Source organism: Hyperoodon ampullatus (assembly GCF_949752795.1).
Source record: "Hyperoodon ampullatus genome assembly, chromosome: 16".
Lineage (NCBI taxonomy): Eukaryota > Metazoa > Chordata > Mammalia > Artiodactyla > Ziphiidae > Hyperoodon > Hyperoodon ampullatus.
This window is the reverse complement of record NC_136929.1, coordinates 15,573,886-15,600,003: the sequence shown is the minus strand read 5'-3', so window position 1 is coordinate 15,600,003 and position 26,118 is coordinate 15,573,886. Positions and strand designations below refer to the sequence as shown.

General features: G+C 39.9%; 1 protein-coding gene across 2 annotated transcripts; it reads right to left on the bottom strand.

The window, feature by feature from the left end:
• Positions 1–1,383: 1,383 nt before the first annotated feature.
• DCT (dopachrome tautomerase) lies at positions 1,384–25,795 on the bottom strand (the record flags this gene model as incomplete). Of its 2 annotated transcripts, none has more annotated exons than XM_079721861.1 (8): positions 1,384–1,556; positions 4,883–5,084; positions 9,712–9,847; positions 11,447–11,626; positions 13,750–13,916; positions 14,050–14,150; positions 17,028–17,327; positions 25,424–25,795. In XM_079721861.1, 8 exons carry the CDS (start codon positions 25,716–25,718, stop codon positions 1,384–1,386), a joined length of 1,554 nt encoding a protein of 517 aa, XP_079577987.1. The 2 variants fall into 2 exon arrangements, with proteins under 2 accessions (XP_079577987.1, XP_079577986.1); XM_079721860.1 differs by having other exon boundaries at positions 4,883–5,179; positions 9,708–9,847; positions 25,424–25,718.
• Positions 25,796–26,118: the final 323 nt, after the last annotated feature.

Sequence of the window (26,118 nt, the reverse complement as noted above, 5' to 3'; positions counted from 1 at the left end):
CCATATGGAGAAGGCTCCAGGGTGCTCTTAACCCCCATTCTTTACACACATCCATTGCAGTAGAGAGGAGCTGAGGTGAGCAGACAGAAGGGCCACCTCTGTGGCTTCACCCCTACTGCGTGGATACCAGACATGAACAGATGAAACTGCCTTAAGATCTCAAAAACCATTAACTCCTCAGAAGTAGGGATCATCTTGATAAGTCTAAACATTCTCGTGAAGACTGCCTCATTCTCATCTCTCATAATCTCATGATTACTTAGTGGATCATAACCATTTAATTCTGAATTGTCATATTCTGTATGGATGGTTTGCTTTTAAATGATAAGACTCAATTCGCATTTGTAAGTAACGTCAGTACAGGGCAGCATTAATGAATTTAAAGTCAACTCTTAAAAATAAGCCAAATGCGTGAATAAGTTTTCATTTGAGGCTCCCTAGCAAAGGAATTGGTTTGGGGTCAGCAAATGAGCTGAGCAATGGAACTCTCCAATTGTCTCATATGTTCAGGATTATAGGCTCACCAGCCTTCTCCAGTCAGACTTTCCTGGAAAGAGTGACTCTATATTTGTTAATAAGTTCAAAACAGTATATTAATCAACCAGATTAATTTAAATGAATTTAATCCCTCATCTATTCATTTACCACTATAGGATCAATGTTTATTCAGCCATTGACTCTGGTGATAGCTCTGCTGTTAAGAACTGCAGACTCTTTATAAACTCTGTAAAGTCTAATTTAGAAAAGAAAACCAAATTGATCATTCATTCATTCATTCTCCATCCTGTATGGAAAATAAGGCCTATTTTCATCTTCAAGGCCATTTTAAAGGCTGGAGAGAACAAGAGAAAAGAACCTGCAGGAAGATGATCAGCAAGACACCTAAAATCATAGATGTTTACACCTAAAAGATGTAAGAGAGACCTTGGAGACTCATGTAGCGCCTGCGCCTTCCTGCCCCCATCCCTTTACAACTGAAGACGCGTGGGCTGAGAAAGATTGAACCATGATCTTGGCCAGCTCTCAAATTACACTGACCTGCAAATTTCAATGAATCCACTCTATCGATTTTTTGGGGTGCTCTCAGAACACGAGGAGGCTTAATCAATATGAGGAATTATTAACAAATACCACCAATCATCATCAGCTCTACCTTCGTTTGATGGTAGAGACACCCTCAAGCACTTTAGCTTGTTTGTTAGATAAACAAGGCAAACCAGAAACTACAGCTAAGCAGCTTCCGTATTTGGGATCGTCACCACAGCAGAAGGACCTATGCCAAAGATCTTCAATGAAAGGAAAAACAGTGAGGGTTCGTTTGCTCACTGTCAGGGTCAGAACTAAGCCTTGGCCAGCCTCTTCCCTAGGGTAAGGCGTGAGCATCTAGGCTTCTTCTGTGTATCTCTTGTTGCTTAATTGTGTCTCCATTAAGGGTGTATATCCTTTTCGAAGTCTTCTATATTGAAGGAAAAGCAACAGTGCAAAAAGACCAACGAAAACCACCAGCATCCCCATAACCACTGAGAGGGTTGTGGTCCAATCTGAAGTTTCTTCAACTGAAATTAAAGCAGAAGAGAAGGGTCTATGACAGGGATTTTCATCGGTTGAATACTCTTAGAAAAGGGAAGAATAAACCTATTAGCCTTTCACATGCACTTTTGTTGATAAAGCAAAACTACACGGGCTGGAATAAAATTTATCTTCTCCTTCCTTACCAACTATTTATCATATCCACAATTGTTTTTCTGGAGGAAGTGGGAAATGGCATTCCATTATTTGAATGTAGATGATTGCATTTTAAAAATTTCTTACGATAAATACTTATACAGAATAAACCCTCCAAGGAAGTATATAACTACTTTTGTGAGTTAGAAACTCATTTGTAAAAAATGCATGCTAAAATGGTACCGGGGAACTGCAAAATATAAAACATTCAGGTCTAGAAATTCTTCCATTGTCTCTTTTTTATGGGGTGATAAGTGAGTAAGACATATGAGATTGGCTATTGTAACAGGAGCCATTCAATAGCAAGAGCAGAAGGAATTTGGACCCATTTAAATAGTTGTGAATAAAATCTGAATCATCACACGATAAATCCAATCCTCTATTCAAATATATTTTATAAGCACTTTTCCACAAAATTAATGGATTTCATTTTTTGTTCTTTCCTTAAAAATTATCATATCCTTGGCCAGCTGTTCTTAAATTCAGTTTCTCTGAACTGGGTTCTTGTTCTATACTCTACACTTCTCTAAATGTAAGATTGTCCTTCTAGTTAGTTCCCTCCAATCCACAGAGGACCCTGACTCATCACAATGGTGTTTCTCCAAGAGGATTTTAATTTGTCTCTTCCTGCAGCAGTCTGGCAGGATCTATTGCCATCCTCATCTTCTTAAAACACAGATTTTTATTCTGTCATTTCTTGGTTCAGGAGGCAAAAATGATTGCCTTTGTTATCGTCCAAACTCCTCTGCTTAGCTTTTTTTTAGTTACTTATTATTTTTTAATTGTGGGAAAATACACATTACATATATTTTACCACCTTAACCATTTTTAAATTAAGTTCCGTGACATTAAATACATTTATTGTGCAGTCATCACCACCATCCATCCACAGAACTTTTTTCTCTTGCAAAACTGAAATAGTAATTCCTCAACCCTCCATTCCCTCCCAGCCCCTGGTAACAACCATCCTACTTTGTGTCTCTATGAATTTCACTACTCTAGGTGCCTCATAGAAGTAGAATCCTAGTTTTTGTCCTTTTGTGACTGGTTTATTTAACTTAGCATAAAGTCTTCAAGATTCACCCATGTTACAGCATGTGACGGGATTTCCTTCCTTTTTAAGACTGAATAATATCCCATTGTATGTATCGCCCACATTTTTTTATCCATTCATCTGTCATTGGGCACTTGGGCGGCTTCCACCTTTGTCTGTTGTGAATAACGCTGCTATGACCAGAGGTGTACAAATATCTCATTACTTGCTTTCAATTCTTTGAGGGTATATATATGCCCAGAAGCAGAATTGCTGGATCGTATGGTAATTCTACATTTAATTGTTTGAGGAGCTGCCATATTGTTTTCCACACAGCCTACGCTAACATTCCCACCAGCAGTGTACCAGGATTCCATTTTCTCCACACCCATCAACACTTGTTACTTTCTGCTTTCCGAGTAGTAACCCTCTTAATGGGTGTAGAGTGGCATCTCGTGGTTTTTGCCCAGCTTTTAAAGTGCTCAGTAACCAGGCCCTTCTCTCAAATCCAACTTTAATTCACAGTTATCTACCCAAGCCTTCCACTACAACCAGACCTTCTTCTCATGGTCCTCTATATAGACTATGTGTCTTTCACAGCCCTGTTCCCTGGCCTTCTTCAATCTAAAATGCTCCCTTCTTTCCCCCTCACCTACCTAAGACCTACCAGCTCTTTAGTCTAGTTCAAGACCCAGCTCCTTTCTCAAATCCCTCTCTCCTTTCTCCAACCTTTTGTTATAGTTATGTCTCCCCAGGCAGGATTGTAAATATCTTTGTCAAACCAATAAATGAATGTAATTTGTATCTTCTAATGAGTTAGTGCATTCTGGGCATATTTAGACTCTTGGTCTGTACCTGTTAATTGGCTGATGTCAGAGGACATGGAAGCATGGTCAAAATGCACATTCCAAACTTTCTGATTATTATTATGTTCAATTCCAGAGAAAAGAGAAAAGTTTCAAAGAGATATCCTTAGCTGACCAAAGAACAGAAACTTCAAATCAGTAAGGGGAACAAGCTGCAGTAGATATAGAACTGGAAGGAAAAAGAAAGGACAGGGTCCAGGGTCTGAAAGGCTTTGAAAGTTAGAGAGAGACAGAGAGAGATACGTGACCTCAGAAATCATCTAGATTACTTTGCACCAATGGGGAAACGCCACCAGCAGATAGGCCGTATGTTTTTCAGCTTCTTGACAAATATAGAGATTTTTAAAATTGTTTTACCTTCCTTTCTCAACCTGTCCTAAGATTCTTTAAATGGCACATGGCGCTATACTGGGGCCTGGGCAAATAAAAAAAAATATGCCCATACATACACTTATCAAAATATCCTCCCATATTTTGAACCAGGTGGAAAAGCTAACAAAAAACCTACAACTTAAAAACATGACTTCAAAAAATTCATTAAAAAAAAAAAAAGTACACATGAAGCCCCGTGCAGCCCAATCTATTGGCAGGCCATTGTCATCTTCACAAACCCATTCAGCAGGTGTGGTACTGGCTAACTGGGGAAAAAAAAAAAAATTGGTCTACTTACAAACTGATGCAGGGGTATAAAACAAACAAACAACGACAGCTTGTCTTTAAAATTTTGATAGTGTATTCATCATAGATTTTTTTGCATGAATTTGGGTTTTTGAGAATATTACTCCTTAGCTCAATTACTGAGTTTTTGGCCTGCCCTTGAACTTTGTGCCTGAGGCATGTGATGCATCTGCCTCACCATAAGCCCAGCCTTACCTTCAGTTCCTGCTAGTATCCATCCATGGGTGGCTAGTGCATTTTGATTTTATTGCTTAGGCATTTCAAACCACGGCCAGTTTTCAATTAATTCAAGTAGAATTGTCAAATCGGGTGTAGATACTTTCCCTGTGAAATAAGTTCTCTTAACAACTTTCAATTTTCTAAAACAAGAGTCATCCAACCAGTCCCTTTTCTGATGTTTAATTGGTAGTTTAAAGGCTCATTTTGGTAAATATAGATACTCTATAAAATTGCCAATAAACTTAACTAGACCTGAGTACTTCAATTTAAGGTTGTGGTTTACACTAAAAAGAAAGGAAAAAGGAAAGAAAGCTTCTTTAGAAGATGAACGAATCACGCATTTAGAAGTTGCATTAGTTACCTGGCAGATCAATGGCATAGCTATAGCCAAGCTGGTCTGCAGTTAAAAAGACTTCCTCATTAGTCACCGGAGGGAAGAAAGGAACCATGTTATACATCCGATTGTGACCAATGGGTGCCAGCTCCTGAGGCCAGGCATCCGCAGGGGGATTGAACCTTTTCATCCACTCGTCAAAAACGGCATCAGTAAAGGAATGAAGGACCTGCAAGACAGTTGAACACAGTGTTAACATTGATAGGTCTGTTCCAATCAGACCAATCTGATTGGAACTTTCTCGAAAATGAAATGGGGTTGGGCCTCTCCCGTTGCGGAGCACAGGCTCTGGACGCGCATGCTCAGCGGCCATGGCTCATGGGCCCAGCCGCTCCGCGGCATGTGGGATCCTCCTGGACCGGGGCACGAACCCGTGTCCCCTGCATTGGCAGGCAGACTCTCAACCACTGCGCCACCAGGGGAGCCCAAAACAATGTTATTTTAATTACTCAAGATATACTCTATGACTTTTTAAGGAAGATAAATATGATAGACCCATTTTTAAGTGCTTTGCTCTTGATGAGAGAAAAGCAATGTAAGTGCTTTGCTCTTGATGGGGGAAAAGCAATGTCCTATATACTTCTTTTGTAAAATTTCAACTAAACTCATACTAACTCAGAAGTATTTTATATTTGCTACTATGACCTTTTAATTTTAGTAATTTTATTGCAGCCTAGAAAAGTAGAGTCCCATAAGGTCTTACAGGCTTAACTTAGTGTAATCCATTAGATCTTTGTTTTTAGAAACTCATTTTCTCTTTTCTTGCTTTATGTTCTTAAATTCCTTTCTTATCCAAATGATTGTCATTGTTAAGAAATACAAATAAACAACAAGGTTTTACTGTATACCACAGGGAACTATATTCAACATCTTGTATAATAACTATAACGGAAAAGAATCTGAAAAAGAATATATATACATATACATACAATATTGTGTTAGTTTCAGGTGTGAAGAAAAGTGATTCAGTTACATATATAATATACACAATATTATATGTAAATAAATTGACTATAGCTCAATAAAAAAAGAAAGAAAGAAATACAAATGGTAATAAGGCTGCTTGTATATCTTAATTCCATTTAGAATTTCAGCATATAAGGTGAAGAACAGACACATGAGCTATTCAGTGAGTACTAACCATGCAACCTATGAGTCTCCTAGCTACTGTGGAATTGAAAGAATTACAACTTGCCAAATGTAACTTTCTAGGAGGACAATATCCGAATACACTTTAAGAATATTATCTTTAGGAATTGGGAAGAAAGTTACTAGTCTCTAACATAGTTTCTTTTGTGGCAGTTAACTATTTAACTTTATCGTCTATTGGTTTCCCTCTTTTTTTTCTTTTCTAGGTTATACCTGCATTTAATATTGAAAACAGAACTACTTAGCATTCCTGTGACCTAATATTATTTTCCATGATAAATGTGTGCATTTCCTTCAATTACCTTAAAATTAGAATTTCAGAGATCAGTTCAGAGTTCTTCCTGCATTTTAGCATTATACCTTCTTATACTCAATATTGCGATCACATACAACTTTGTATTTCTCTTGCTTGAAGAGATTTCAGAAAAATAAATTTAATAAATGTTATATGCAATGTTTTTGCATAAATTGACTCATGAATTTGAAATTCCAGAAGCTATAACTCTGTTAACTTAAGTGCTTTAACCTGGCTTTCAATACTGTTGAAGCTGAATTGGTTTCAACATGAAACTCTTTGTAAACAGCCTAAAGTAACTGTGAGTTCTGGACCTGGTACCAAAACAGTACTCCTTCTGTGCCTTCAAAGAAGGTCTGCGGCTTTTTGTCTATTTATATATACATAACTTATACCAAAGAAAACCAAATTTTAACTATTAAAGGTATTAAAAGTAACGAAGACAAGGACGATTAAACATCTAGTGTCTTTGAACTACATGTAAGTCACGAAATTCCTCGTCCATAAAGTCATAATATGGCTTCTAACTAGAGCAGGAAGAGAAAGATGACTAAAGAGACATCTGTACAGCAGAGAAGACACTGATCCCTTCAAGATGGGGTTGGCAAACTAAAGCCTGCTGGGTAAATAGGGCTCGCAGCCTGTTCTTGTAAATAAAGTTTTATTAGAACACCACACTTGTAGGCAGCTAGGGGAGGGGTATCCCTGCTGGAAAAGAACCAGATACAGCTTTTCGACATAAGAGAGGCCATTTTAAGCCTAAGCCGTTTTGTGATCTAAGCCTGTCCTCAATGCTTGCCCTTGAACAGGCCTCAGTAATAACAATTTTAAGGAAACAAAAGAACAAACTGACTGTTATCAGGCAAGAGAAGTAACTATAGCAAAGACAACAAATTAGTTGTAAAAACTCTCAGTTCCGTTTCAATGGTAAAGATTAGCCTGAAGCATGTTCTTGAGCTGTTCTGAAGAATCTAAACCCCCCTCTAGCGCTCAACCACCTGATCAGTGGAACCTAGGAGATGATGATGTTAACCTTTTCTGACTTGTGACTTGTGACTTGTGACTTGGACTCTGTCGACCTTTGCCCCAGTTCTATGCTGAATCTCCTCTGCACAAGCCCCTTCATGAATATTCATGTACCCTTAGCTTAAAACTTCCCCAATTTTACTGTTCCGAGAGACACTGCTTTGGGAAATATCCCCAGTGTTCTCCTTACTTGCTGCAAGCAATAAATCCTTCCTTCTTCAGATCAATCTTTGGCTTGGTTGTGTCTTTTGGCTCGATGTCTGCCAAGAGACTGAACCCAGTCTTTGGGTAATACACTCACTTGTTCATGTATTGTCTATGGCTGCTTTCATGTTACAGTGGCAGGGTTGCATAGCTACAACAGAGATCATCTGGCCTGCAAAGCCTAAAACACGTGTTATCTGGCCATTGACAGAAAAATGTTGTCAAGCCCTGCACACTTAGTGGGTTTCCTCAAAATAAGGACATAAGATTTGGCAATCCTTGAGATTTAGGATTGAAAATCAAATTACTAGCAACTACAGAAATGTAAATCAAAACTACAATGAGGTATCACCTCACACCAGTCAGAATGGCCATCATCAAAAAATCTACAAACAATAAATGCTGGAGAGGGTGTGGAGAAAAGGGAACCCTCTTGCACTGTTGGTGGGAATGTAAATTGATACAGCCACGATGGAGAACAGTATGGAGGTTCCTTAAAAAACTAAAAATAGAACTACAATACGACCCAGCAATCCCACTACTGGACATACACCCAGAGAAAACCATAATTCAAAAAGAGTCATGTACCACAGTGTTCATTGAAGTACTATTTACAATAGCCAGGACATGGAAGCAACCTAAGTGTCCATTGACAGATGAATGGATAAAGAAGATGTGGCTCATATATACAATGGAATACTACCCAGCCATAAAAAGAAACGAGATTGAGTTATTTGTAGTGAGATGGATGGACCTAGAGTCTGTCATACAGAGTGAAGTAAGTCAGAAAGAGCAAAATAAATACCATATGCTAACACATATATATGGAATTAAAAAAAAAAGTGGTTCTGAAGAACCTAGGGGCAGGACAGGAATAAAGACGCAGACATAAAGAATGGACTTGAGGACATGGGGAGGGGAAAGGGTAAGCTGGGATGAAGTGAGAGAGTGGCATGGACACATATACACTATCAAATGTAAAATAGATAGCTAGTGGGAAGCAGCTGCATAGCACAGGGAGATCAGCTCGGTGCTTTTTGACCACCTAGAGGGGTGGGATAGGGAGGGTGGGAGGGAGATGCAAGAGAGAGGAGATATAGGGATATATGTATATGCATAGCTGATTCACTTTGTTATAAAGCAGAAAGTAACACACCATTGTAAAGCAATTATACCACAATAAAGTTGTTTTAAAAAATTACTGGCATTACCTTTGGTAGGAGTGAAAGTCTGGGTTTAATCCTCAGTTTGTCAGAGGATTCTGCTGTTCTACTCAATATTTTGGAGTACTGGGTAGGAGTGACATTTTTTCTTATGAATATGAGTTGTATGTACAAATTATATAGTTTAAAATGTGTTTTAATAAAAACTTATTTAGAGACATATGGTGTCAATAGATGTGTAGATAGATAGCAGAGGGGGTAGACATCAAAATGCTTGGCATAATCTGATGGCTGAAATGATAGCCTGAAAAGTGATGTGAGATACCAAGTTAGAGCCAGGGAACAAGGATCATCCTACAGAAGAACAAAGATGGCAATGGAGGACTCCCAGACAAGCCCCCACCTTGTTAGAAGTTGAGACCAATAGTCCACATTTCTGATATTCTGATGACAAAAGCAGCTCATTTTTAGCCAGAATCCTTTGTGAAGTGAGGGAAGCCAGGACCAAACACCAAACAGAGCTTTGGACCTCAGGTACCTGGGCATCATGCAAGGGTCACAGTACCTGCACAGTACTTCCAGCCCATCACTTACCTTCACCACCACTCATCCCACCAATGAAAAATCACTCATCATTATGCTAATGTACGATATGTTATGCTAAATTATGGTATAATTTATAATATTATTATGCTAATTTATGAATCCATCTCTGGACTGTAAACTCCCATCTAGGGTCATTCCAAAGCTAACCATCTCTAAAGTACAGGTTTCTGATGAGGGAACTTCAAATGCTATCTAATCACCCCTATGCTGGAGATTTAAATTAACTTACATATGCATACAGCCCATTCACACAGAGAATAAAACACACGCCAAACCTTAATCTTGTTGTAAAGCACATAAATCCAACACATTATCTAGAAAATTTTTCATCTCTTCTGAGTCTTTGAACATACCACAAAAACAGGATCATTGGCAGCAGAATGTGGCAAAGCATTTGTCCCGTTCAGGAAGGAATGAACCAAATTATGAAGGTTCATCACTTGAGAGTCCAGGGTCCCGTCTGCTTTATCAAATCCTTCCAGGGCATTCCTGAGAGAAATCAGTATGTCAGCGACAAGAGTCATGAATTGAAAAAGGTCCCTTTGTATTGTTTCCAGCCTAGACAATAGTCTTCTATTTTGAGATTGTGTCGGGAAATGGGAAGCTCTGTTGTAGCTAAATAGCTAAGAATTAGCAACAACCTTTAATGAGATCTTCTAAAGAGAAGGGAACTCCTAATCCATGCTACTTCCACACCTGCTCGGTTGGAGTCTATATCTTTTGTGTACTGTATGAAGATTATTTACCGTCATATCTGTCTCCCATGCCAGATATGAACTCCTAGAGGACAGACACTGCGGTTTCTTCAAATTTGTGTTTCCAGGTCTCAGTACCATGCCAAGCACATGGTCTGAGATCAATAAATTTTTTTTGAATTAACATATAATCTTATATTCCTATTTCTCCACTAAATAAATCTGCTGTTTGACTGTAATACATTCAGCATTCTAAACATATCCCCAAATTCCCCTTATCTTTCTCTTTTTTCCCCTCCTCATTTTCAGGAAATTTTCATTGTCCATACCCTAACTCAGTGATCCTCAAATTTAAGCATACATCAGAATCACTGGAAAATAAAAATACATATTTCATGCCCCACTTCCAGAGTTTCTGATTCAGTAGGTACAGGCTGGGTCCTAACAATCTGTGGTTCTTTCTACCTAACTCCCAGGTGATGTCAATTATGATGGTCTGGGCACCATACTTTGAAAACCACTCGCTTAACTAAAATCTATATGGAATGCAATCTGTGTCGACTGCACTTGTATCACAAGGAAAAACTAATGCATGCTCCTTTTCAAGGTAAAGGTCACCCTTCACCTCACCTTTGACACTATTCTAAGGGATGTGTCCAACCCCAGCACAGACTCTGGGCTCTGCTACACTTGGCACAGCCTCTGCAGTAAGTTCAGCCTATCCTGCCCCTGGCCCCAAATAACACATCAGTTGTATAATTTACACACAGTTGAGAGAGAGAATTCAGTTTGGGAGAAGACCATGAGTCTATCTGCCATTCTTTTTTGGAGCTTCAAAGATGTTTGTTTAAAATCTTATTTATAGCCATACATATTTCTCATCATGCTTACTGTCTTTCTAGAGGGAGAAAATTATTAGCTGGCCTTTAAATTTCAAGTATTGTAATGTCATTGCTGTGCTGTAATCTGAGTTGCATTTAATCTGTAATACTCCTCTGAGATCTCAGACCCCAATATTAAGGTCTATGGTTGACATTTTTTTTAAGGGAGAAAAGAAAAAGAAAAATCATGAGCAAATATTTCAAAAATACTCTATATAGTGAGGTGCCTTGGTTCTGAAGACTGTACTTATATGTGTACAGAAATTAGAAATACAAAAGGTGGTTTTGAATGGCTGAGTTAGAAGATATTGATACTACGCTATTAATGATAGTAGGTGGATGGTGACTTTCTTGACACTGATGCCTTGTTACCCTCTTCTACCAAGTGCTACCCTATTACTGAGCTTTGATGTCTCCCAACACCTGGATTTCCTTCCAGTTCATTACAACCGCAGTCGTGAAAATCTAAACGTATTGTAAAACGCCAGGGTCGCTGAGCTCAGAGCACCAACCTGAAGCTGAAGGTAGAGTTCTGGAAGAAAGGAGGATTGTCAAACTTCTTGAGAGACAGGCAATCTCGTATGTCTTTTAAAGTTGGCAATTTCTCACTGTTTCTTCCCACTTGATTTCTTCTCAACAAACCTTCATAGGTTCCATTACACAGGGTGACCCGGCGGTTGTAGTCATCCAAGCTAAGATGTGTAAAGAGATTAGAAATAATATGCATAGTATCATAACTTTGAGCCCAGTAAAACAATCAAGGTTATAGTCATGGTAAAATTTTACTACAGTTACCTTACAAGGGTCAAAAATTTGTGGTAAAAGTACTGCTTCCAAAAGCAATTATGGATTAAGGATTTTCAAAAACATAGATGCATGAAATATGAATCAACACATAAATAATGAAGAAAAATTACCATTCCGTTGGAAAGACATAAGAGGGTTTACTAGGCAAGATGGTGACTCCTATTATGTGCATCTGAATCTTGAGTAACTGAGGAGAGACCAGGCTAGACTGTATCAATATTGAGCTAAGCCAGTTTGGGCAGAAATAAAGCTAGGAAAGCATATCAGGCAAACTGAAGGCAAATGAAGGTGGTCAGAGTGAAAACACATGAAACTACATGCAGGAGAAGTATTAGGAGAAACTCTGTATTAGAAAATGTTCTAAGGCAGAAGGGATGGTTAATTGGTAAACGGGGATGCTGGGAAGGTCCCGTGTCCATAAGATTATATCCTACATGCCTGTTGGGGCCTGGAATTCCACCATCAGAACAGTATTTCATTTGATAGAGATCAAATTTTAAAGATGTTTCTGCGCGCATTTTAATGGGTGAAGGGATCCTACTGGGTGTGTGAGAACAGAATCAGCACACACATGAGGATGAAAGACGCCAGTACCTAAAAACTAGGCAAAAAACAGCCTCCAAAGCAGCCTTTCCCAAGTGTGTTCCAGTGAGATGGTCTGTGAAATAAGGGTGTCAGGGTCAGATAAGTTTAAGCCCCTCTTGAAAAATAAGAACACGGTTACTTATGAAAGGCTCTGAGACATTCTAAAATCTTATAAACCCTTTTAACTCAGCATTCTCTAAATTTATTTGATCCGAGGAATCTCTTTTCACATACCACCCATTAATAGCCCAAGGCACTATGAGAAATGGTGCCCTTATGGAATGACGTTAAGTCATGTACAAGGCACTTACTACATCCCTATGAGCACTGCCTGGAGGGCTGTAGGAAAAGCTTAGGATGTAGAAGATGGGATCACAGTGAGCTAGACCTAGACGCCCGAAAACAAGCGCATGCCCAGCCTGGGGCGTGGACCACGAAGCTCTGTGCCATGGAGCGGTCGAAAGACAAAGGACAAGGGTTCTAGTATAGTGGAGTTCAAAACAGGAGGATAGTGGAGGAAACAAATGAATATAGGAAGACAGAAGAGCTTCTTGGGGAATCTCTTCCTGAGATGTGAGCCAGGAAAGAGAAACAAATTCAAGGAATCACTAGGACAGAATTCTTTGTAGGGTATGGGCTGCTTGTGTGTTCTTTAGTACTTTGGTTTTTTTTTTCAAATACCAAACATTTGTTGGTGTCACTTATGGTAGAAAAAAGTTTCTACACCAGATACACATGACCCGATTTTAGTACTTTAGAGATTCGTCTCACCACCCCATTTCCTGTTCCCCTCAACTCCCCAAGCACCCTATGGCCCAGCCATATCAGACTGCTTCTAGGGACTTTTCTAACTTCATACATGATGTCCCCTCCATCCAGGACACACTACCCTCCCCTGCCTCTGGTTGAGAGATCTGTGCCTCCTTGAAGTCTCAGGATACTCGTGTCTCCACCTCTTAAAGACTTTCACTGATTCTCTTCTTGGCTTTGGACATACACCTATTAAAATATTTCTCACGTTATATTGTAATTTGTTTACCAGCCTTCTACCTTTGTAAGTATAAAATGATATTCCAGAGGGAAGCTATATTTTATTCATCCTTGTATTCCCAGCACTATTAAACTGCTTAGAATATGATCAGTGCTTAAGACGTGTTGTCTGAATACAGGAACTACGTCTCATTTTAAGACAGTTGATGGCCAAGCATACTCAATTCACAAGTGTGATTTCCATACCTCTATTTTTTTTTATTAAAGGGCTCAGGGTTTTTGAAAATCCCACCTCCCTCAGGAAAATAATGTTCAGAAACATGTAAACAGAATCCAACATGCATTAGAAAGAGAATTGTAAAGTTATTCTCCATCTCTCAGAAATAAGAAAATACAATCTCTGGATTTCTGCTGCAGGTACACATGTGATTACCTGTCACAGACAATTTCCCAGCTTGAGAATCTGGAGTTTTGACTAATCAGAGTCGGATCATCTTGTCTTGAAGCCCCAAGCAGCTGGTCTGTACACACGTCACACTCATTCCTCCCGGTGGCAAAGTTCCAGTAGGGCAAAGCAAAGGACTCATTGCCAGTGAGGCGCTAAAAGCAAAGGGCATGACCAGTCATTTAATTCATGTCATCAGATACAACAAGAAAATGTATAAAGCAAAGACTGATATGGGTCTTGACCAAATACATAGCAAAATTAAAAGAAACTAATGTTTGGACCAACCTGGAGATCTCTTTCCAGCCACAACAAATGGTAGCGGTGCCAGGTAACGAAGGCAGGGCCTTGGTGTGAGAAATCTATGGCCTTGTATGGGCGCCCTGGTCCTAAAACAATAGGGAAACATGTTAGAGGTCACAGAATAGATTTTTTAAAAAATGTTAAATGTTAACTGGGAGGTGCTGCAGAGCCAATAAGTCCGTGATGTTTTAGTCGGAAAACAACTTTTTTAGATTAATTAATTTTTTTTATTGAAGTATAGTTGATTTATAATGTTTCAGGTGTCCAGCAAAGTGATTCAGTTTATATATATATGTGTGTATATATATAAATATATACACACATATATATATGCTTTTTCAGATTCTTTTCCATTATGGTTTATTCCAGGATACTGAATAAAGTTGCCTGTGTTATACAGTAGGCCCTTGCTCTTTATCTATTTTTTAAGATAAATTTATTTATTTATTTTTGGCTGCGTTGGGTCTTCGTTGCTGCGCGCAGTCTTTCTCTAGTTGCAGTGAGCAGGGGCTACTCTTCGTTGCAGTACGTGGGCTTTGCAGTGGCTTCACTGCAGTGGCTTCTCTTGTTGCAGGGCACAGGCTCTAGGTGCCTGGGCCTCAGTAGTTGTGGCTCATGGGCTTAGTGGCTCCATGGTATGTGGGATCTTCCCGGACCAGGGCTCAAACCTGTGTCCCCTGCATCGGCAGGCGGATTCTTAACCACTGCACCACCAGGGAAGCCCTTTATCTATTTTATATATAGTAGTGCATATCTGTTAATCCCAAATTCCTAATTTATCCCTCCCTTTACCTCTTGGTAACCATAAGGAAAAACAACTGTTTTTGTCATTTATCTCTCTGAAAGCAACAACAACAAAACAATCTCAGCAGCAACTAGGAGTTTTAGGATAAGTTCTCCTTCATCTCTCGAAAGTTTGATTGACAGCAGAGATCCAGAGAAATTCAGGTCATCTTAAGAGCTCCTGTTATAAATTTAATTTTTAAGCAATGTTTCGTGAAGATAGAATGAGTATCCCCCAAAATAGATCAAGACCTAAATGACATATATTTCTAAAAGACATTTTCTAACCTATTCCTCACAAAAGCATGTATTTATAGGGAGGGATTAATGAATAATAAAGCAACTTCAACTGCACTTAGTCCAAATTCAGCATTTATGTAACCAAAAGGCACTTCCACGGATTCTGCCTCAGACATCAATCAGTTACAACTATTAGCTGACAAGCATGGTCGCCGAGCCCAGAAGAGAGAAAAATACATTCCAACCAATTTGGCTGGCCTCTGGAACTGCCAATTTTAGTGAAAAGCTTTGGGAGATTTAATGACCTCCTTACTGCCTGTTCCATCTTTCTTCTCCCTCTCATAACAGCTTTTGATGGTTATGTAGAAATTTTAGCTAACTTTAGTTCTTTTTCAAAATACCCATGATAACTTCAGAGACATGAACAGAAATGAATATAAATTTAATTCCTAGATGCAACCAGAAACTATAGTTTTCTTTTCCTCTTGAGAGACTACCCTCTCATAAAGCAACAATTCCTCAGTGATGACAGGAAAACTGTAAAGGTTTATAGCCAGAAGAGCCTCCCTATCTACCGATAAAGAAAGACAGATGCTTACCTATGAGGCAAGTTTTAAAAAGACACTGAGGGGAACAAACTGCTGTCACTGATATTGGCTACGCAGCCCTTTGTAAATGTTTTAATGCAAAACAGAGTTTAAAGTTCTCAAAACAAAATGATGAGGAGGGGGCTTCCCTGGTGGCGCAGTGGTTGAGAGTGCGCCTGCCGATGCAGGGGACACGGGTTCGTGCCCCGGTCCGGGAAGATCCCACATGCCGCGGAGCGGCTGGGCCCGTGAGCCATGGCCGCTGAGCCTGCACGTCCGGAGCCTGTGCTCCACAACGGGAGAGGCCACAACAGTGAGAGGCCCATGTACCGCAAAAAAAAAAAAAAAAAATGATGAGGGGGAATCAAGTGAGGGGGAGTGAGCGATACACACAAGGACAGATGACTTCAAATGAGAATCTTACTATTCAAAGTGAACTCTGTATCTTCATTCACCCTGACCCCAAAGAGAAGCCCCAGAAGTGGGGATAATTGCAAATAGAGCCAAAGCTCAGGACAGCACTGAGCAGAATCTGGACTGGACTCCAGCCCTCCTGGAGCGAACCGGTGGCCATGGCTTTCCCCTGACTGAAAATAACAGAGGATAAAGTTTGATGAACCAGGTTAATGACGTTCGTAACAGACAGCTCCCATCCCAGGCCCCAGTTTTTAGTATCTGGAAGAGCAGGGTGCCATTTTCTCAAGCATCCAGCCTAACTGTGGTTCAAAGGGCTAAGCCAAGCTACACTGCTGTGGCTCAGCACATGCTTTTCCTTGACAGTTCAACTCCAAAAACCCTGGGAATTACAGCAGTGCATGGGCACCATGAGTGATGACCTGGAAGTCTCACAGCTAATGCGTGTGAGTTTAGTGTGATACACACTTCCAACACCAATACTCTAATTCTGCACAAAGAAGCTTCACGTGCGTTTAGCGCACGTTCAGTTAATTCCTCTAATTTGAAGGACAGGTCAGAGAAGGCTTCCATGGTCAGATTTAGAAATGTTTTCTTCTGGAATCAAAAGGAATTTGCCTCCACTTCACCAACTCTTCCCTTTGAGGATGAATAGCTTCGGAGAGACGAGTTTAGACCCTGAACCAAAAACACCAACTATAGGAGAGAACATTTTCAAATGTCCGCAGCCAACGTCCAGGGAGAAACCACTGCATTCTAACATCGGGCAGCATCTGATAATTCAATGACTTTCATAAACCTAATTCCTCTTTGATTCCTTGAGAGGTTTTTCTCTTGTCAATTAACTTGCCTGAAAATACTTCCCACCCACCCACCCACCCAACCCCAATCCCAAACCTATAATAAAATACCTTAGACTCAGGGGAAAAAAAGCCTCACCTAATAATGTATCTCTAACGGAATAATAATGGAGCCACACAAAGAAATCATAAATGCTGCAGTTGGCGATCTGTGGCTGGGTCCCGTTGGTCCCGAGCAGGCCTAGCCAGTGTTGCGTGGTGATCACGTAGTCGGGATGCGGCGTGTTCTTTGCGAGGTCTAAGGAGCCCAAGAACTGCTCACGCTCCTGAGGGGTCAAGGAGTGGATATTCTGCCGGACAACCAGGGGTTTCTTCTGATCGCAGTTGGGGCCAGTCCAGCCAAACTTGCAGTCTCCACAGTTATAGCCGGCAAAGTTTCCTAGTGCATTTTAAAAATTAAGGGATACAAGTTATTATGAAATATTGAGTAGAGTTCCCTGTGCCATAGAGGAGATTCTTGTTGTATCTATTCTATGCCTTCTTTGAATGACCATAGCACTTGTTGTCTGTATCATTTTTATGTCTGTGGTTGCTTTGTGACTGAAAATGAAAAATTTCTATTTGTTCATGTCCTGGCCCTTCCTTAAAAATGTGTTCATTTATGTATTTCATATGTATTGACTACATCTTAGACACCGTGTTAGCTGCTAGTTCTAGATGTTAGTAAAACAGAGACCTTGCTGCTCAAAAGGTCACAGTATTTGTGGGAAAACAAAAAAGTGAACAACCTATGTCTCAAAGAGCTTTGTACTTCCCAAAGAGAACATACCTAGTAGGTACAATAAATACATGTATCATATGTAAAAATAAATAGATAAATAAATAATAAAAATTAAGGGAAAGATGGAAAAAGAAGCTTATGTAGTTTGGAAGACATTTCTGGGGTAGAACAGAAGAGAAGATCAATTGCCTTTCCTTACTCTCCTCTTAAAATGTTTATCTCTCCAAGTGGACTGAACACTGGAGAATTCCTAGAAATATTCCCAGCAAAGAAATAGGACAGGAAATGAATTCCATGCTGTTATGAGCTGAACTGAGTCCCCACAAAATTCATATGCTGAAGCCCTAACCCCCAGTGCCTCAGTATATGACTATCTTTGGAGATAGGGTCTTCAAAAAAGTAAGTTAAAATGAAGTCATTGCGGGGAATGATCATTGGCTAATCCAACATGACTGGTGTCCTCATAAGAAAAGGAAATTTGGACACAGTTACCGAGGGAAGATGATGTGAAGACAGGGAGAAGACACCATCAACAAGCCAGCAAGAGAGGCCTCAGAAGAATCCCAGCTGCCGACACCTTGTTCTGGGACTTCAGGCCTCCAGAACTGTGAGGAAATAAGTTTCTGTGTGTCACCCAGTCCGTGGTCCTTTGCTATGGAAGCCCTAGCAAACAAAAACACTGCTGCCTTCCACGTTCCCTTCCTCTCACAGGTCATGCCGGGTGTCCCTTCCTGGGGTTGAGCTGCAGCCTCGGATGTCATCACTGCTGAGTCCCCCTCCCCTGCAGAACATATGGAAGGGCTGATGAAAATAGGTCACTGATTTAGAGAAGGAAGAGAATATACACCAAGCTAAAGGTGGAACCAAAATAAAGAAGCTGACTTCCAGGAATTAAGGTGAAATCCAACATTTAAAAAGCTGGTTTCTTTCACAAAGGAGACAGAGTTAAGACAAACTCAATGGAGGCTGGCAGGTGGATTAGCTGCCATGGTGTCAGAAAGCATAAACAAATGGCTCTGCTTTGTCTGTTATCACCCCAGGGACTGAGTACTAGTCATACCAAGCTCTAGGCATGTTTCTGATTAGCATCTAAAGTTTAAATTATCTTAGCTTGACTTTTCCCTTTTTAGCCTTGATTATTGCTTTTGGTATGACCAGCACCTCATTCCTTAGGTGGTAATAAGTTAGAATAAACATTTAAATATTATTGGCGTGAAATGTTGAAACAAAAAGGGATAATAACTCTTATCTCCTAGGGGATGAGAGGGGTTACGTAAAGCATTTAACGTGAGTGACAACCTCCCTTCCTTCTCTTCCTCCCCCTCCTCCCAGATCTTTTTTTTTTTTTTTTTTTTTTTTGCAGTACACGGGCCTCTCACTGTTGTGGCCTCTCCCGTTGCGGAGCACAGGCTCCGGATGCGCAGGCTCAGCGGCCATGGCTCACGGGCCCAGCCGCTCCGCGGCATGTGGGATCTTCCCGGACCGGGGCACGAACCCATGTCCCCTGCATCGGCAGGTGGACTCTCAACCGCTGCGCCACCAGGGAAGCCCCTCCCAGATCTTTTTACTTGCTCTGCCTTCTGTCTAGAACACTTTTCCCTCACGGTCTCCCTACATTCCTCTTTGCATGGGTTACCTATTCCACCTTTAAGCGTCACGGTGGCTCTCTGCAAGGTCATCCCTGGTCCCACACATCAGGGTGATGATCCCATGCTGTGCTCCTATGACACCTCATATTTCCTTTTTCATTGAATTAATCGTGCCAACTGTAGACATCTACTGGTCTCAGCTACAGGCAACTGGAAGGCAGTTATCCTGCTGCCTAGGCCTATGCGTGGCCTTGTACAAATGAATATTTCTTTAATGAATGAAAGAAGCATAAAGCCACATCACCACGATGGACACTTTAAATATCTTACTATTTTATTTGTCAATTATATGTCAATAAAGCTGAAATTTAAGTTTTTTAATTAAAAAAAAGGAGTATAAAGCATGTAGTAGATGATTCAATAAGCCTCAGTTTTCTTCTTTCTTTCTCTCCCTTGTGAATTAGAAGGAAAGGCAGGCTCTGCAAATAATTTTCATAAACTATAAGTAGCAAAATAGATGCAAGTAAAACATACTATGACCATAGTAAAGAGAGGGTTATTTGGATCTCTAAAGGAAAAGAAAATTTTCCAATAACATGAAAACAGAACGATTAGCATGTGTCCTACGTGAAGAAAATGCACAGGCCTCCTTCTCTGTTAACCCAATGGATTTTTTGATGGTTAAAGAAAAAGTCCTTAAAAATATCATAAGTAGGAAGAATTTTTTTTTAATTTGGGTTCTATGCTCTTTGTAACATACAAAATACTCTACTACTCTTACACAGCTTATTTGTATTTTCCTGTTTCAACACCAAATGAGAACATAAGTTTAAAAAAAATACTTAAAAGGGAAAATTCTACTAGTCCCAAGACTGAAAATCAAGTTCTTGAATAGTGTGCATTAAACATTAAAATGTATGTTGATCACTGGAGTGAAGCTATTAAATATAAATTATTTAACAAATATTTATTCAACAGCTACTACAGTATCAAATGCTATGCAAGGTACTTCAGGCTTCACGGAGCTTGGCGTCTATTTATTTTCCCATTGGGTACCTACTAAAATTGTATAATATCTATTTTTAAAACATCTTTGTTTAAAATGTATCCCCTACTTTGGCAGCTTCTATAGGAATAGAGTATTTTTTGAGAAGCGATTGAGCAAAATGCATGTGAAGAATACTAAATACCTAAACTTCCAGCTGTTTACCTACAGCCAGGTGATTGGAGGTGAATGTGTAGTCATAGCTCTACAATAGAAGAACAATTCCTTCCTCCAAAATGCTAAGAAATAGCACACACACATTTCAAAATAGTAAATTTGATACATTGCTAGATTTAAAGGCATAAAACTTGTCTTTGAATTTTGGGGTCTCATTATTAAAATTGAGTAATTCATAACTTAGGCCATGAGTTTTAAGACCTTTGCATTTTCTCTACCATGTTTCTTTTTGGTTGCTAGAAACTAAATTACCAATAACTAATTATCTCCCTCATTCATTTATTCAACAAATAATTTATTAACACCTAATACCTAAAAGGAGGTCAAAACTAATTATGCCCTGCTCTGTGCACCCACAGCTTTATGTACATTCATGCAATTGCCACATGTGGTAACTTTGGACTTGACCTCTCAAAGCCTGTCCTATTGGAATAAGAGTTCTACTTCATCAGGTTCTTATGGGAAGGAATCATGTTAATATAGAGTAGTATTGGTACATATTAAGTTCTATATGAAGTGTTCCCATTACTAGTTTTACCAGATACCACTTATCAAGTCGTATGGTCTAAGTATTTGTTTTCATACTTGTCTTACTCATCCATTACACTGTGGACATATCAAAAATTATGTTGGGGTTTCTTCGCCTTTGTACCTGAAGGGCACATAATTGGTGCTAAATAAACATTGATTGGGTGGCTGATGAAGGAGTCATGAATAACTAAATAAAAGGCATTAAGCCCTAGAGGATACAAATATAAGGCACAGTGCCTTCATCTAGTGGGACGAGGAACATGGGTGGAATGAAATATCAACGCAAGTCTAACTGTGGGAAAAGTGAAAACAAGAATTAACCAAACACCTTGAATGACAAAAGACAAAGTGATTAATTCTGACTCAGAAGACCAGAGATGCTTCACAATTATGTTGAACAAAGACATCTCATGAAACCAGAGTTGCCCCTGAAAAGCAATGTAGAAATGCTAATAAGAAAGCATTTGTGTGGATTTGAGCTCACCTATGACCCATAAATGTATTTGATAAAAAATCCCTTTTCCAGCATGTCTCAGAGAAAATATACCCCACAGCTCTGCAGTCAGATCCCCTTCATATTTGAGCTTCTAAACCTGATTTAAAGAATTTGTTAAAATGCTGAAGACAACTGAAAAGTGCAATAACATAAAAGCCTAGCACACAAAGTGTTTATTTTTTTAATTTAGATTTCCTAGTATTTCCTAACATCAACTTAATGAGTTAAATTTTTCCATTAATCCACCAATAGCAGCAGCCAAGATATAGATATAGATATAGATATATAGATATATAAATGAATGGGGCCCTTTTAGAAAGGATTGCGTTATCTCACTGGGAAATGGAGAGAGAAAAAAGAAAGGATCCCTAGATATCAGTCTATCACTGAGTATGTCCTTGAGTAAAAATTAAATTTAAAAAGACAAAGTCTTATACCTACTTAGGACTGGGTAAAAAGTGGAAAGAGAATGAGAACAACCAAACAATGCACATTACATGAACTGCATCAACTCAACCTCCAAAGGCTATTAGATTAATTAAGCTTAAAGACCACCGATTAGTGAATTTACAAGGAGCTCTAAATAGCCTATTCCTTTTAATTAGAGATTCTATTATATTAATAACAATACTTTATACTCACATGAGGCCTTTCATCTACAGAGTTCAAAAGGATTTTACAAATGTGGTTTCATCATTATCCCCATTTCCGAGATTGGAAAATGGAGGCACTTAGTCACTTGTACAAACAAGAAGTTCTCAGATAATTGTTCGTAAACCATTTGGTGCACATATTTTTCAAAAATCCAAAGACCCAGCTGCAGCTGGTCTATGCTCAGCAATGCCAACTGGCAGGTGAGACTTAGAAGGTGAATGGCTGATGCCAAAGTCTCCTGAAATTTACCACTTCTTGACAATTAAGTTCAGTAATTTTGGGGATTCAATTTATCCCCACAGAGAATAGAGAAGTTCTCTCTAGAGAATATGAGCACATAAGTTAGGGGTTTTTTTCCCCTCAGAGTTTGCATTTATTTCTTTTTATTGAGTTAAAATCTTTTACCAACTTCAAGATTGTGGAGACTATGGGTTTTTGTGTGTGTGTGTTTTTTAATTGTGATAAGAATAGCTAACATGAGATCTATCCTCTTAACACATATTTAAGGGAACAATACATTATTGTTGACTCTAGGTAGAATGTTGCACAGTTCTGTTGTACAGAACTCTAGGACTTATTCATGTTGCTTAACTGAAACTTTATGCCTATTGATTAGTAACCCTCTTCCTCCCAGCTCCTGGTAACCACCATTCCATTCTTTGATTCTATGAATTTGACTATTTTAGATGCCCCATATAAGTGGGATTATTCAGTATTTATCTTTCTGTGACTGACTTATTTCCTGAGTATAATGTCCTCTGGTTTCATTCATGTTGTTGCATACTGCAAGATTTCCTTCTTTTGTAGGGCTGAATGGTATTAAGTTGCAAATACATACCACTTGGTGAGGATGCAGAGAAATTGGAACCCTTGCACACTATTAGTGCGGCTGCTGTGGAAAACAGTATGGAGGTTCTTCAAAAAATTAAAAATAAAACTATCATATAATCCACCAACCCCGTATCTGAGTATTTAACCCAAAGAATTTCAATCAGGATCTCAAAAAGATATTGGCATCCGCATGTTCATTGCTGCATTACTCCGAATGGCCAAGATGTGGAAACAACTTAAATGTCCATCAAGAGATGAATGGTGTGTTTATCTTTCCACTGTATTAACAAAGCTCAAGGTCATCAACAGTCTGGTTGCTAATATACATTTCTTCATTAATAAATTTTGGGTAACACCAAAAGAATCCCAGTGATTCTATTTACAAAAGAATTTTGAGGCTACCAGAGATCAGGTTTAACTTCTGAAGACTGCCTTCTAAATCATGAAGAAATTACTCTAAGAAAGTAAGCAACTCACTCTTTAGGGAGAATAAACTGGAAGACGTGTGTCTTGCTTTGAGGCATATGACACATCACGGTGATTATTATGTATACCAAATAGCTGTCCAGCTCAGTCACTAAGGACCTAGCCTGGTACGCTGAGGCTCAAAGACAAAGACCATCTAGCCAACATGAGTGGAGCCATCCAAAGTTGGGATGGAAAGAGCTATGGTCCTGAGTGAGTCTAGACAGATCAAATCCTGGAGGAGGGAGACAACTTAGGTCACTGTGACCCTAATTTACTGCCATTTCTAGAGGAATATTTATAACCATACCCTCAGGACAGGGTCTCCACTTTTTAAAAAACTTGCTAGTCAGGTCAGAAATACAGAGTAGATGGTGATAAGGAGAGTTAACAGTTACATCTGAGTTCCTAATGTCTTCTGCCCCCAAGATTCCATAAAATGGAGATTCCCAACCTTTGTAACTTGTGGTACTCTATCATTAATTGACCTGGAAATAAGTTTTCTAGAAGAATTTTTGAGTCATGGACAAAGAAGTCACTGTGTACTGTGGTTTCCAATCCCACAAGTAATATGAAACCTGCTGCATCTCTTTAGACTGAAAAACCATGAGAATCTACAAGATAATGTCTACAGAAGCAAATGCTCAACTAGCTTAGAAAAAATGAACAGCATATATTCAACATGCTATTAAAAACTTTTTGTCACAATAATACCCCAAGACAAAACAGTTCCTTTGAATCACAGAATTAACAATATGACTACAAAATGATTATAAAGCCAGAATTTTTTCCTTTTCCATTATGGTTTATTACAGAATATTGAATATAGTTCCCTATGCTAGACAATAGGGTCTTGTTTATCCACTGTATAAAAAATAGTTTCAGAATTTAAGTTTAAAAAATCTGATATCATTCCTACATCAACATCACAGCCCTTTGTACATTCCCTTAGTTTACCTTTTTATGTCCTTACATAGCTCAATTATCTGTATTTTCCTATGTTCCAGCATCATATAAGAACATCAATAAAAACATAGTTTCAAAAGGAAAAAACTCTTGTGCGGCTAGACACTGTAGAACAGTTTCCAAGGGCTTTGCTAAAGTTACGGCTTATGTTTTTTGTGTTCCACATGCCCTGCCAGCCTTTGACTGTTTATCACTGCTGTGCATGTTTGCTGAACACTGGAGGGGAGGCCTGCTAAGGAGGATTTGAGATGGCTCAGAAGAGCCGGAGGATTAAGAAGTGCACAGAGATTTCAAAGAAACAGGTAATAAGAGAGACCAAGGTCTAAAAAAGAGACACTGAGCAAATTTTGAAACGCTCACATCAAACCCAGGTAAGAGTGAAAAAAGCCATTTTTATCTAATAGCCAGCCTCTCTTCTTCAGCTCGCGGAGAAAGCTCTGTCATGCCACATCTCTCCGATGCTGGCAAAATTACAACCCAGTCATAACCTTCCCGAGCAAGACGTATCCTGCTTGAGACCTGTTGAAATCATTAGGAGCGCTGAGACTCGGACTACAGAACACCTATCCTCGACGTCTGTCTTCCAGATGCCAAGCCTCACCCACCACCCTCTTCAACAGGTGCAAACCTATTTCAGAAGGAGAGGGCACTGAATCCATCGTGAAAGGACTTGCTCTGAGTTTCAGAGCTGACTCTTGGGCTCTTTAGCTTCCCCCTCCAACAGACAAGCCCATGGTGTGTCAGCATGCGTTCATATAACCAAGCTTGACCCACGGAATATTTATTTAGTGTTCATACCTAGATATACAAAGGCTGTGAAGAGTATACCAAGACATCAGCCTTACTCAATTCCCTGCCTACGATGGACCAACTTGGTTTGCTTTTCAAAGCCTAGTCTAAGCATCTCAAGAGTCCCATCTCTCCCTTGGAAGGAGCTCCTTTCCCAGCGGGCCTGCCGCACCCAGCTGGGCGCATGCGCACGTCTGCCCGCCTTCCTCACCTGTGCACCTGCAGGTCCGGTCGAAGAACTTCCGTGGCCACCGCTCTCGGTCGTCCTGGTTGCGCAGGACGTAAGGGCCGCTCCAGGGCCTGGTGTCGGTCTGCACCTCCGCGCACTGGCCCCGGCCCTCCCGAGAGCCGCAGACGTCGGCCGTGTCGGCGCCCAGCGGCGGGCAGCACTCCTTGGCCTGCAGGCTGCCCACCGTCATGCAGACCCGGGGGAACTGCGCCCGCACCCGCGGAGGGAGCGCACAGCCCAGGCAGCCGAGCAGAAGCCCCCATCGAAGGGGGCTCATGGCTTTATATTCGGGAGGACTCTCTCTCGCCTTCCACTCCTCACCTCTCTCCTGCTTTCTTCTTGTCTTCCACTCTTGAGCTCTGGAGCATTCACCCAGTTTTGGATTTTTGACTTGCGGTTTGGGGGGTGTATTTTTGTTTCGCGTTCTATTCCTCTCCTCTTGAAAAAAAGATCCACAGGAATTACAGAACCTGCCTGTGTGCACGTGTGTACGTGTACATGCACAGACTACTTTATATGACTCAGATCACTAAAACGAAGTTAATTCCATTAGAAGCACCTCTAATGGCCAGATTTAACGAGGGTAGCGCTTCTCACTGCCTTCCCCCGTGAAATCAGGCTTTGTCTAATTGAGTTAATTGACGGAGCGCTCCAATCACACTACTTATTATACTGGT